General features: G+C 45.4%; 1 protein-coding gene across 3 annotated transcripts in view; it reads left to right on the forward strand.

Moving 5' to 3' along the window:
• LOC115318171 (kinetochore protein NDC80 homolog) overlaps nt 1-5,890 on the forward strand; it is a 69,656-nt gene extending 63,766 nt beyond the window's left edge. For all 3 annotated transcript variants that reach the window (XM_040217306.3, XM_040217307.3, XM_040217308.3), the window contains 2 exons: nt 2,561-2,662; nt 5,692-5,890. In XM_040217306.3, coding sequence (XP_040073240.2) covers nt 2,561-2,618 — 58 coding nt within the window. In that variant the 3' untranslated portion in view covers nt 2,619-2,662; nt 5,692-5,890. The remainder of the gene's footprint in view (nt 1-2,560; nt 2,663-5,691) is intronic.
• Nucleotides 5,891-14,572: the final 8,682 nt, after the last annotated feature.

A 14,572-nucleotide genomic window follows, 5' to 3' on the forward strand; every position in this document is an offset into this window, starting at 1 on the left:
CCTCCCTTCTGCACTCATACTCCACTGACGAGGATCCAAAGCACATGGGATGCCCCACAGGCACAGACTCCAAGTGTTTCTACACTCAGAGCAAGGCCCCCGAGGCAGCGGGAGAACCACCTGTGTCCCGGCCACACAAGGGAGCCTTATCCAGGGAGATTGCGAGGGAGCTGGTACCCCTATACAACCGCCCGTCAGGGAGGCATCTGCTCAAGAGGTGTTCCCGGAGGAATACTCGGAACACCAACGGAAGCTTCAATGCCTTAGTGTGGAAGAGGTGCCTCAAGGTGGAGTTTGCTTCCCTCAGGACAGTGGAGCGTGCCGTGGCCCTTGCAGTCCTCAAGTTAAGCCTCAAGGCATCATGGAAGGTCTGTCAGAAGTGGGTGTCCAGCCACCAAGCGTCGTATGCACAGAGTCGTATGCACCCAGGTAAAGGTTGCGAAGGCCCATGTGAAAGCGCTCCAGTCATCGAAGATGTCCCACAAGAAAGAAAGATGGAAACTGTGGCCCAGGCGGAGAAGGACCGTGCAGGGGAAGGATATACCTATGCCCCATTTCAGATAAAATGGCACACCCTATCTAAAGATAAACACACATTTTTGAGCTCACAAAACAAGGCTGGATGGATAGGCGGGACGTCGCATCGATTCTCATTCCCTCTCTTCCTCGGTATGTCCCGTCGAGCTGGTCAACCGAAGCGAGGAAAGAAGCGAGGCCGCCTCCCCTCACTGTCAAATTCTCCAGGATGATAATGACGTTATAGACCTCGCTTGTTCGCCCTCTTCTTTTTTAGAGGTGCGGCCATCCGTTTGAGATATCGATGTACGAGTGATGTTTTGGAGTTCGTAGCGTCCCGTTCCACGTTTCTGCGGCCTTATTTTGGGAAATCCATATTTTGGTTCAATATTTTTTTAAGGGGGGGGGGGGGGGGGGGGGCGGGGGACATGGGCCTAAATTTCAAGTTTTATTCTAAAAGGCTCATTTTTTAATTTGATGTTTTCGGTTTTAGAAATTTATTATATACCCTTACACTAAATTTGATAACCATATGCCAAATAGTTCCAATGATATGAAATATTTTCAACACATTGTGAAGCAGTACCAAAGTAAAGCGTTCAATGTGTGAATACATTTTTCTCAGTTACTTTTTGCTGCAAATTTCATATGAAGGAATCTTTTGTTTAATGGTAAAATTATTTTGATACCACAATCAAGGTCTTTCTGAACTGAAATTCACTGGAGAATTGGGCTATCGACTTTACTTTGTTTTAAGTTGAAGTCTTCATTGAGGAAGAACTATGTTTTCGAAAATTGACATAGAACAGATATGCATCTCATATTTTGAGATAACTCTTCCTGAAATATTTACATTTGAGTTATAGAAACTAGATAGCTCGAAGACTCACATCTCCCTCTTTATATCCAAGCAGGCAAAAAGTGTTTAATAGCTTCATTTGCATATAATAGATTTCTTAACAAAGAGTGGCACATCTTCTTATGCAGGAATGAAAAATAGTCCTAGAGAACTGAACGTTTGCACAATACACCTACATTTGATGCTAAATATCCCCTGCAAATGTCATTCCAGTCCCTCGAATAGTTCTTTTAATTTAAAGGGGGACACTCTAGCCAGTGTCCCCCCTTTACATGCATCCTTCTCAGCTTTATGTTTTGACAATTTCGTCTTTATTACTCTAAATCTATTGTTGGATGACTGAGATGCCTGCATACCTGCCAGGCAGTTTTTCTATTGTTTTTAGTGAAATTTACTAGAACACTTGGCTATGTACTTACCCTTTCAAGATTATTGCTTTGACAAAGAAAATGCAATTTCGTAAGTGTAAAAATGAAGGGGAAGAAAAGCTATTCTTCAAAGTTCATTTTTCCACTACTACATATGTGAATAACAATTATTCCAAGCCTACTACTAATTAGCATCGTTACATTCCAGGAAAATTGTGCCATTTTAGTGCCGTTTCTGAACTATGGTCTTTTTCCTCAGCGCCACTAGTTGCACCATTTTTGAGAAATGAGGCTGTAACTTGGCACAGAATTAAACTAAGTTTGCACGCCTAGAATACCCTGCCAACTTCCTTGAAATAGCACAAATATTTAAAAAGTTGAGCCCCCAAGGGAGTGCAGTGCCTCCCCTTAATATCTTTGAATATTTCAATTTTCTTTTTCAGACATTGGAAAGATATAATCTGTTCAGCGAGTTTCACCGTTTTGAACACCACCTCCATAGCCTGCATAGCTGTGCACCGATTGTGTTTAGGTCATTGTTCCTATTTTTATTTTTGCTACAGCATTCCAAATTTGAAGGAGAATTAATATGGGCTTCTTCCTTTTTACACAGGTATAGAAGGCTCATCTGTAAATATTTCAACAGTGAAATTAAATCCCCCTTACTCAGTGTTTACTCTGTTGGCCTCCTTGGTGGCTCTCGGGCTGAAAGCTCCTGCCTGCCCTATAGGAAGTGATGGTAGTCTAATGTAAACTTTTTTTAATTTCTATAGTTACGGAGTTTTCACCCGGTTCCTAAAAATGTATCTTCCACCAGCCTGGACAGTGCCAAGAGAGACCTGAAAAGGCACAAAACGAATATGAAGACGGCCTAGACAATTGCCGGAAGAGAATGGAAAACACCAAGAGGCTGTCCAAGGTAAGGAAATCGGCCGACATTTCCGAGTCGGTAACCCTCGATACTTTGAATCCTGCTCATGTCAATAAAAGAGGATAATCAAATTACTTTAGAAAAAAATTTCCTCAATCTTGTTGACAGAGAATGTGTCCTGTGCGCCGCACAGGCGTGTGGGACACTAGCACAAACCGCACTTCATGCGTGGTTTATGCTAGATGTTCCATTGCACGCCACAGGTGTTTACCAGGGCTAACATCCGTGGTGCCCGAGCGCGCCGCACAGGCACTACCTTTGTATGGCTTGGACACATGGTACGACTAGCGGACACATGGTACGACGTCGCACTGCTCTCGCTGGCACGTTCTGGTGGGAGCCCAATCTTTCCAGAGCAGCTGTGCTACGCAACTGAGTGGGCATCTGACTGGCACTGCACCGACCCAACTCGAACTTTATATATCACCTCAACGTTGTGCAACCCTCCCAGGGTGTCGCTTATTCACGGCGCTCGGCTAGGGCATTCGTTCACGACTATTTTCTCATAGAAAATTACACGTAAAATATGTTCTGCGTTATAAAGAAGTTGTGCGAGGGAAAGGCAAACACACTTTGCATTTTTTGGAGAGGAAGAGTGCATGTTCGATCAATTTAAATTGGCACTCAAGCATATAGTCTCAAAACTTTGACTACATAGCCACGGAAAGTTGTCCCCTACTCTATAGTGGGCACATGCCCAATACTGTGTGCAGCACAGAGTTTCAAACCTGAAAGAACACAGAATAGGGTTAGACCTCGTTTTGTTTAGCAGGAATTTATTCTCAGTGAAATTTCTTCGGAGCATTTATTACTATACCAAGATGTGTAATCAAGTTTGTTATCCCCACAAACTATAATTCCTGTGGTGACCTTTGGTGTCACCACAGTATCCTTTTCTTGGGTATGAAATGGTCCGTTCCTGAGCGCAACACTTTTGGGTACAGTATACAGTGAAACCCGTTTAGAATGAACCCACGTACAGCGCATATTGTTCGTATCGAACTCGCGGAAAATCTGAATAAAAATGCATGTAAAAAGTTCTTTTTATAACGAACAACATATTGGCTATATCAAACTTTTCCCCCCCGGGAAGGCTTCCAAAAACTCATAAACAATCGTCTTCTAGCCTGTGTGTTTACCTAAAAAACACGTAAAGAAAGAAAATTCCAAAAGCTCAAGTTGCGAGCAAAGGTTTTGATGTACCACCACACCAAAACCTCACGGTTGTTCTGGGGCACTAAAGAAATAAAGGATTATTAATAATATTATTATTAAAATTGAGTGAAGAGAAGCGATATAGAAGGGGAGAAAGCTAAAAAATTCACTATGCATGCACGCACAGAAAAAAAGAAAAATTCTTTTCATCCCAAAGCTTTTGCCCAGGAAGAGAAGCGATTCAGAAGGGGAGATCAGCTAAATAACAAACTCTGCACGCAAGCAAAAAAAAAAAATCTTTTAGCGCGTTGTTACAAGGCGGAAGTGAAGAGATGAGAAAGAAAGAGAAACACTTGCCTTACAACGAACGCATCATGGAGGTTCGTTGTATATGGTTTTCGCTATATACTTGCTATATCAAACCAATCGTAGCGTTTCCTGCTGTTCGTTATAAACGGGTTTGACTGTAAACGAATCTATGATGTATCTCTGTACAAGCTAATGCATTAAAAAAAATTTGAGAACACCTAAGCACTTCTTACGAGTTGTGAATGCAAAAGCATGAATGTCGTTCTTCTGCTCTCTTGGTTCGTCTGCGGCGTACTGGCGTGGGCGGCCACGTTTCGCTGCTGCCGAGGAAGCAGTCGACGGCTGAGCGCGCACTCTCGTGAAGTGGCCGCGCTGAGCTCGGCCACAGCAGCCTCTCCGCAGTTTGCCCGTGCGGGCTCTGCGGCCAAACGCTGCCCCTTTACTGCCTACCAGGCCGCTGCGTGCGCTGCGCCACCATGGAAAGGGATCCTCTGGTTGCGTTCCTTGGAGTTATACTGCTCAAGAGCCAACGGGAGCCTCGTTCCTCGAAACTATGAGGTGCACCAGCCAATGGGAGCCATCAGATTTCTGCTACAGACGACAGGCTTTGCTTCATTGGGAAAGGGGAAAGGTGCCGTTTGGCGCGGATTCAAAAGCTTATGACGTCGGTTCGCTTTATGGGACAGTTGATGCATTAGAAAGAGCCTTGACTGTGGCTGCCATATTGTCCCCCTTGCAATCAACATGTAGTACTACTAGAACCCAGTCCTTTTAAATTTTGACAAGAAAATAAGAGGAACCAGGCAGACCAGAAGCTGTTCTGGGCTGCAAAATAAAGTGAGACGGGAATAGCAAACTCGAGGGCGATGCAGCTGTGGCACTAACTTTTGCTGCACACTCGCATGCTTGTCTGCCAGCCAGAGTCTTAATGATTACCGCAGGCTCGACGACTTTATCTGGCAGGCTGGCAACACTAGGGGAACTAAAGTCATGTCGTGTTTATATGGACGTGACCTCACGGTTACGCCGACAGCGACGCCGCTCGGAGGGAAGGGTAGCAGGCAGGGTGAGGGGTATACTTTCCCCTCGGCACCCTTCCCTCCTCAAGAGCTGCGCTCTAATTCGGGGTTGCAGGGAGTTTTAAACGGCTTTCACTTTTTATGCAAATTGCGTTTTCTTCAATGCGAACTTGTTGTTAAATGGAAAATGAATGCGGTACTCTGACCCCATCATATTTAGTTGCTCTTGGCAGCACTGATCAACTTTCTCTGACAGTGCAAACAGTTTTCCCCTAACTATATTTACAGCTGCGAGGAGTGGCAATTTTCTAACTTGTCCAATTTTCAAAGCTCTTGTAGAAATTCTGTGGCTACTTTGTGTGTCCATTTTGATATCTTGTCTTCTTCCTTGCCTATGTTCTGCAGTTTGGGATCATGGATCTTGACGAGTCTCTCGTCAGGATGCACTGCTGTACAGTGCACGGTCAATCTTTGCATAGCAGAGTCATGTTTTACTGTGGTGTCATTAGGGCTGTTTGAATGCATATTTTGCAGGAGCAGGCGAGAGAGTTCCTGCAGATGCTGGCCGACATCAGGAAAGACCAAGTTGCTGAAGAGCGTGAGATTCGGGCCATGAGAAAGGTTCTGAAGAAGAAATAAAGCCTGCACGTTTCATCGCACTGCAGGGCGTTCTCAAGCGATATTCGCGCGTAAATTAATTTGTATAAATAAACCAATGAAACTTTTCGCTAAAGTCTCTTCGGGTGGTGCATTTATCATACTATACTCCGTTTCACAATAACTTGGCGAACTGTGGAGGCTACAGCCCCACGACCTATTAAGAGTGTTCAAACGAGGCGCGCGACACCAGTGGTGGATCCTGGACGGGGGGGGGGGGGGGGGGATAGGTCTCCAATAGTAGATAGGCCTCTAACTAGTAGAGACCTATCACTACTATTTATACGTAGGTTTGAACTAAGATGCAACATTCCATGAGAGGTGTAGCGAGAGTTCCCTCTCTGTACCCCCCCCCCCTCCTTTTTTTAATCTTGAGGCCCCCCCCTCGAGGGATCCTCTGGATCCGCCCCCGTGTGACACTATGTCATGGGAGCGTTCGTGTCACTACGTCAAATGCGAAACCCGGAGGAACCGGCTGCCGTCTGCTCTCCAAGAGTCGTGTGCTGTGAAACGAACCAACTTTGGATTCGTACCGTCCACCACCTCAACACTGCTGTTCGCTAGAGTAACGAGCACTTCGGGAGCAGTTCATGAGACAAGCATACGGTCGATGAACACTCTAATTTGGGGGGGGGGGGGGGAGGGGGGGGGTTCTAATGCCAGGCGGATGTTTTGAGTGGAGGTGGTCGATTACACGGCTGTGATCAATCAAATATTGTTCAAAAGCCACATTGTTCTCGGAAAAGTATTGGTACGTATTAAGGAGCTGTGCAACGATTTTAACATTGAAAGAATTGGTATCTTCTGGTTTTGATATTGTTCACCTTGTCACAAATGACAGAAAACACCTCCTTTCATCGAAATGTTGCGATTCCGCCGCGTAATAGCGAGGCAAAATTTGGAATATTCCCTGACCCGCAGCCACGAGCGGCGGCCATGAGAAACACGCGGCGTGACGTCAGAGGGGAATTTTGTAGAAAGATAGCAAGTTGTGCGAATACCTGCTCGATAAAAGGTAACTTTTCTACAAATCTTGTCGTTCTAACATTTATATAAATGCGTCAAAAACCTGGTATCATCGACAAAACTTACTATACGGAGTTTTAGTGGCGCTATCTGTCCTAGGTCCACAAAACCGTCGGCTCTCTCTGCTACCGCGAACAGCCGCCAGAAGCCAAAGGGGGAGGGGGACAGGGCCGGACGGGCTATGTTCGGACCCGGATGAGACTTTCCTCCTTTCACCATATTGTTCGCGCGGCACCCGCCAGGACGTGGTCACGCGGTCGCGAGCGGAGGAGTTCTTGCTGCTCACTGACGGCTCTAAAGAGAACTTTTCCCGAACCCCGCGCCTACCCCCTCAACGTCGCTGCGCACATGACCCGGAAGACGACGTACGAGTTGAGAGGCGGCGAAAACTTGGATCTTTTTCATTTTTTTAAATAAAAGCTAGGGTATCCAGGCAAAATCTGTTTTCTGTAGTTCACTTCAGAAGTGTCAGGCTTCCACAATAATTTAAGCGAAGCCCTGAAATTGTTGCACAGCTCCTTTAAGTATTGTTGAAAGTGACATATCTTCGTCCGTCTTTAATGTCGTGTCACGCTGCGGTCAGAGGAGTCTGACACAGCTAGAAGAAAAAGAAGCCTAGAACTACTTTTTGTCGCAGACGGCGCTTTTGCTCTAGCAGTAACGAGGTCTCTGCCTCGAGATCGACCTAGAGGTGGCGCTACGGTCGCGCTATCATCATCATCAAAGCGGGGATACAACGGCCGCCCCATAGTCTCTCCACGTTTGTGCGCGGGACGGCGTAGATTCTTGCGTTTATTTTGTCGCATACCATCGGTGGGAAAACAATTCTAGCGGAAAAGGATGCGTTACTCTTCGGTGCTTCAGTGAAGATAGAATCGTGTTGCCAGCGTGCGGCCTAAATTTATATAATCGCTTCTGTGGGTGCGTCGTCTGCTCTAGGCAGACGTTGGAAAGCACGGATCACCACGAATGATGCCTGTCTGGCTGAACTGGAGTATTTATGTTAAATATTTGTTTCTTTTAAAATTGATGTATCGGTTCATCAACTTGGCAATAAAAATAATAAATTCCAACCCAGATAACATAATACTGGTACTGTGGGCTGTGAAATCGCAGCTTCTATTATTTTTTTTTTAACTTCTAGCTTTTGCAGTAATATAAATATTTAAAATGAAGATAAGTTAGCGCTGTATTGGAAATTACCATGCTATTGAGTTCCTCTGCCCTTTTACTGTGCCATAGTGTGGGTATGTTTTTTGGAGTATGAACAAATCTGCTGCGTTGCGATGGGGAGAGAGTGCCTCTTCTAGTTAAGATCTGCAAACTGCACGGTTGGCAGGACATCTGAAACAAGTGAAATAAACTGTTCTAATACATCTGCCGTGACTGTCATAAACGGGTATAACCGAGCAACGCAGCAATGTTGCTGTTATTAAATGCTTTTCTCGGTAGTGTGGGTTCACCCGCTTCAATTTTCTTGGTGAGGGCCGCGGATGTCAAGAGGCTAATGCTATAAATTTCTGGCTAAATAATCTTGTATTCAACACAGTAGACTCTGCAACCCCAACAAACGACGCGCACCACGACACAGACAGCATCGGCCGCAGTGATACTCTTTTACTGATGAGGGCTAGCGACCTTCAAGAGGCTTTCCGATCACCCTCCGCCCTCACCTAACGTGGCAGTTCATAGATTAACTTCCAGATTATTCAAGTAATGCTTTAATTGCATTTTTTTTTGCCGGTTAATTGGAGGCTTGTGCTGGAGAAAGTCAACATGGAGTAAAAAATGCCTGCTTTAATATTTTTGACGTCTTTATTTCTTTTGCGACACTGGCCTGCACGGTAAACCACTTCAGCGTGCTTGTCATTTCACCGAGGGTGATTATACTGTTTAAATAAAAACTTTAAAAAATACTTCATTTTAAAAGGCTTCCCGTGTTCATATTTATGTAGTACTCACAACGTGAAGTTTAGAATGGGAATGCAATATGCCATTTATGACATAGTAAAACCAGTAAACAAATGTGTATTTTTAACGTCTTGCACGCAATATGACCGGAGAAAAATCAACATACAGATTTATTGATTGATTAGTCTATTAAAGGATAGCGATCAGTCGAGTTAATTTTCTAATCAAACTATAGACCCACTCAACATTCAATGCTTTATGAATATACGGCTTGTGCGAGATAACAAAAATACGTAGGACCAGCGATTGTATACAAACCAACACACTAAGATTATGGAAGCTTCCGACTTAATAATAATCGCTTTGCTGAATTTCTACGCATGAAAAACGATACAACTCAAACTTTAGTAAGAAGAAACGGCAATAAAAACAAAACATTTAATAAGGAATATCAAGCTCAGCCTGAAACGGGCTTGCGTCGTCGAGATCCATGCTTCTGAACGTGCGCCCGTAGCAGACGACGCACGGCGGTAACCCCGCTTTCGCGCGTTTCCGATTTCGGCCGCACGGTGGCGACACGGTTCGATCTCGAGGCGAATAGGGTGTTTTCATCTGTCTTGCTCTGATGCTCTCATTGGATCGGGGGGAGGGGGCCATAGCCTCCACGATTCGTCAAGTTATTGTGAAACATATATAATCTTGCAAGGTTAGGTTTTCGAAGAAAACAAAAAGAACTCTAAAAAGAGCCAGTTTTTTCCTATTTAGAGGAAAGAAAATTGCCAAAACCTTGCTGAGGTCTGCTTTCAGAACAGTCTTCATTTCAATATACAGGGTTTCTTACCAACCACGAAGTATACAAAAAAGCACTCGAAGTAAAAGATTTCAGGATAAAATTGTCGACTGACAGATGTTAGGTTTACAAGTAGGATTCCATGTTTTCAGTAAATATGAATAAACCCTGAAAATTGACCCCAGAGTTGGTTTTATCAAAACTTGGAGGATGCTTAAAGGAGGTGTGCAACAATTTCAGTACTCTGCTTAAATAATTGTAGGAGTTGGTGTCTCGACCCTTCTGAAGTAGAGAACAAAAAAAAAAAAAAAAGCTTTTGCCTGCATGTCCTAGTTTTTATTTTTTTAAGAAATGACAAAGATTGAGGTTTTCGGCATGTCTCAACTCCTTCACCATCCTCAAGTCACGTGCATTTGCAGCCCCGGTGGCACATGACCAATCACGCATGTGCAGTCGTGCCTCTCCATCAAAGACTTCCATGTTGTCGGCAGCAACATGGTTCACGTTAATGGCCTGCATTGTTTGCCTGCAGGAACTCTGAGAGAACATCACCTGCATTATAAGAATGTGATTATGCACAATAGGAACCGTGCGGATGTAATTCAAGCCCCGACCAGGGCGCCCCTAGCGGCAAACGGGTCCGTTGCATCGGGCATCTTCTGCCAGTCGCTGCGTTGGTTGTGCGTTGTAGTGGGTTAGCGCTGTAATTTCTGAGATGGCTATTCCGCACCAAGAAAGCCGCAACAATTGCTGCGTGGTCGGCAAGATCGCGCACGGCACGAAGTACTACCTGGTACTACATCGTCCCTTCGAAGCCGTACGAAGCAGAGTACTGCGCGACCTGGGTACGACTTGTGCGTCTATTGAGGAGTTTCAGCGAATATAGGGGGCGCTCCGATCGATCCAACATGGCGGACGAGAGGGGGATAGATTTGCGGCGCCCGTAGACCGGTAGCGTATAAATAAAACAAAGCATGCCGTTCTCTGTTTGTTGCCGTGTGCGAGACGATCATCGTTTCAACCAAGACCTACCGTGATGCTACAGATGAAGTGTTCAAGCCAATCGAAGGCAAGAAATCTTGCCATAGTCAAGACATGTGCGCAAGTGTTCGACGTAAGCTCTCACGCTGGTGCAGCTGTCACGAAGTTGAACCGAATGTACGCGGGTCCAAAGAAAGGTACATATCAACAATGTTCGCGCGTTGAAATCATTACGCGTACTCTATCTAAAACTAAACTTATCGGTCTGCGGCGACAAACATTTTCGTTGACGTTGCTTAGATGATGTAACCATTCAGGCCTCGCATTAAAAGGTGTTGCGAACTCTTCGGTTGTTCTAGTTAACTGTGCTAAAAAGCGGTTGGATGGGAAGTATAACAACTACAGCATACAAGGGACGATTGAGGTCTTTATCCCGCGTTCTATGTATCGAAACATCGGTTACCTTGGTGTTATATTGCGATCAGCTGGTCGCCGATCGTCCTGTTTTTACGCATAATTTAAACAAGCCCCGGAAGCGCCAATCACATTTCGATGTGCTTGTGCACCCCCACAAGCCTCGTTTTGGCTCTTGTGGAAAGCTTTATTGTAATAGCAATAGTCTCCTGTTATTCGAGTTGTATGTGCCACGGTGATATCTGCTGTGTGTGTGATCTGCTGACAAACAAGTCTGTATTAAATGCGAGAAGGAAAACGAAGGTAAAGCTTTTTTAACTGTTTTCTTTTTACAGAACAGGGCAAAGCTTCTAAAACAAGAGCAACCTAAGCTGATCTCCGAGTGTGCTCAAGGATGAATGGCAAAAGGTGCTTATGCTAAGAGGTAAATGTACGCAGTTGATTTTCTCTTTGCCTCTGCATTGTAAATTGGAAGATATGTATCCACAGAAGACACGTGTCCTTTTGAAACTGTCTTCTATTAGGGCAAAAATAGGTTTTCATACACAACCGAAGAGTTCGCAACACCTTTTATTGCGAGGCCTGAACGGTTACGTCATCTAAGCAACGTCAACGAAAATGTTTGTAGCCGCAGACCGATAAATTTAGGTTTAGATAAGTAGGCGTCTTAGTTTCAGCCTCAAACACGCAACATTGTTGATATGTACCTTTCTTGATGACAACTGCACCAACGTGAGAGAGTCCACGTCATCGAACACTTGCACGCATATCTGGACTATAGCATGGCAAGATTTCTTGCTTGAAGTGAACATCATCTCACTACGACTAGCCACGACCACCTACCGCAGCGATGCAGGCGTCGAAGGGGTGCAACGCAGTCAGTCGCCGTCACCCGACGCTGCTCGTTTGGCATTCACGGCCTTCCGCCCAGGTGCTTCGTTCGTACTTGGCACCGAGTGTTATTTTCTGTGCTTGTGTGTGCTCAGTGGCTGGATATGGGCCTCAAGAGCAGTTCTTCAGGCTCAATAGTGTTTGCCGAAGAACTTCTGAAGAAAATACCACCCAGGAAAAACATGAAGACGCAACGCACCAGCTTGGCAGACTATGCACTGGGCGCGGAAATCGGGCCCTGCGGATTATACACCAAATGCAAACTATCTAAACAAAACAAACATTTTTAGGCTCAAATTGGGTTCTGTGGACTATACGCCTGGACACTGGTGCCTCTTATTATGCATTGTATATTCACTGCTGTTTCTTGTGGCTTGAGACTGCCTTCCTGTAATGATGCAGGGGGGTCCATTGAACCTTCAAATAAAGTTATTTAAGCTCATCTAGATGCAATGTCCCTTGAAGCCAGATGATCAGGGATAAGGTGTGCCATTACCTAATTTGCCAACAGCACACCAATGGTCAAGGTCAAAACTCACCGAGTCAATGGGCAGTTTTCCACCACAATATTTGTTGCCGTGTAGTCACCAATCTGGTCCATTAAACATCTTGAGGCTGTAGCCTATAGCACGTCCATTCTGGATCTGCAAAGCTTATGCTGTAGACATGCATCATCACATGAGCGTGTTTCTGATCAATCTTAAACGTAAAACGCTAGTTATGCAACGAAATTCCCATATCAGATTTTTAGCAAATTGAATGGTCCCACCTGTCACACTGTTAGCTTTGGAAGTAAACCAACTCACAATACCACCAGTGGCATACATCGTGCCAAGCTTTAGTGCCGCATGTGGCACAAAAATGTCCTAACTAGGGAAGCAAACTTAATCGATCGTGTTGATTAAAGCACTTAAGTACGGGAGAAATTATCAAAGATGGTCACTCGAAAGGGAAGTTTTCTCGCTGAACGAATATGATTTTTTATTGGGCGTTCCGCAATGTAAGGCCGAAGACATTCACTCCGTGATCGGTACAGAAGCATTTGCTTAGCAGTCGGTCGTCCGTGCGAAAAACAACAAAAACAAAGGTGGATTAGAAACGCGAAAGATTCGCCTTTGCACGGAGTACTTACACTCAAAATCGTGTCAACATAAAGCGACTATGGCCCACCATGCGAGCAGCAATCTTAAAATTTATCCGTGTAGTCGTCGCACCTGTGCACCAACCGAAAGCGTTGCTGCAAGCCCCTCCGCCGTCAACTTTGAGTAGCTGTTGAGTCTGATGAACTGCTCTATGAGGTCCATATCCAGCCACTGAGCACATACACAAGCACAGGAAATAATACTCGGTTCCAAGTACATACGAAGAGCCTGGGGCGGAACGCCCTGAATGCCAAACGACCTGCGTCGGGTGGGCGACGGCGACTAAGTGCGTAGTACACAGGTTGCGCTCCTTCGACGCCTGCATCGCTGCGGCGGGTGGTCGTAGCTAGTCGTAGCATATCGTGTCACCTCTGTTGCTCGTACCGGAACACTAGAGCCGCGTAATATTCTTGCTGCCGAGGTTTATAAGCCTACGTTCGCGGCCAACGCATTATTTGCACCAAGCCGACGCCCAGCGAACCTATCCCCCTCGTTCTCCTTCGGCGACCGGCCGCTAGGGCGGTGACACCGTCGCTGAAACTCCTCAATACAGGTTAGTGGTGTTTCTTACCTTCCAGTTTGCGCTTTGTTTAAAGGGATACTTCAACGAAATTTGAAATATTCCCGTCGTGTTCAAAAATAGGTTGAATATGATCCACAATATCCGTAAATGACAATCGCACGTCTGTATTTTGATCCTGGTGGCTGTATTTTTCGTTATAAACGGCCCACTCTGGCAAGCGCTCGGAGAGGGCCCAGCTTAGAGCACGTGACATCCAACGCAATCGTGACGTAGGTCGTCTCAAGACGAGCAAAGCTACGGCGAGGCTGACGTCGAGAGGATGGCCTAGTCGTTCCAGCCACCGAAGCGGCTGCTTTTGTACGAATTTTGAGTGACGGGTTAATCTTCTATAATCTTCTAGGGAGACAATAGCGACTTCTGCGACACACAAAAGGGATTCTCGGAAGGAGGGGAGTTCCTCCTTCCCCCCTTCACTCGTCGTGGCCGGAGACGAGACAACCTCCGTCACTAGCTGTCAAGGTTCCTAGACGTGCATTACAAACGAGGCGTTAGCGACATCCCCCAGGTGCTCTTTGCTAATCGTTTAATTCGTTTTAAAATTTCTTTCCGAGACTTTTTTAACAATATATTGGTATGTTCCATGTGATACTGCTCTTTTGAACACATATAGACCAAAAAATGAGCGCCGAAATTTCGTTGTAGTATCCCTTTAAGCTGCTCACGAATAATACAATTAACTTTTTTTTTCTCTTCTAGCGGCGATGGAACAGCGTCGACACCGACGGCGAACTCTAAAGTATGCACCAAATACTTCACCGGAATCGAGAAGCGGAATGCGGTCGCCCTCCTAAGCCTACCGTTGGACGTTTCCATCAGCCTACAGGAAGATAGTAAAGAGAATCGCGGAACTGCGCGAAAAATATCGCCCAGTTATTGTCAAGTTGATTCAGAAATAAACGTACATAATTACCGCGGTCCACTCAACGCCAACAAAATTTTTTTGCGGGAGCGCTTCATTTTGTTTGCAGAGTACGGCACTCCGTGACATCCACTTGTCTGTCGAAACGGACCTCCTTCACG

Source organism: Ixodes scapularis, unplaced genomic scaffold (assembly GCF_016920785.2).
Source record: "Ixodes scapularis isolate PalLabHiFi unplaced genomic scaffold, ASM1692078v2 PGA_scaffold13__105_contigs__length_92229423, whole genome shotgun sequence".
Lineage (NCBI taxonomy): Eukaryota > Metazoa > Arthropoda > Arachnida > Ixodida > Ixodidae > Ixodes > Ixodes scapularis.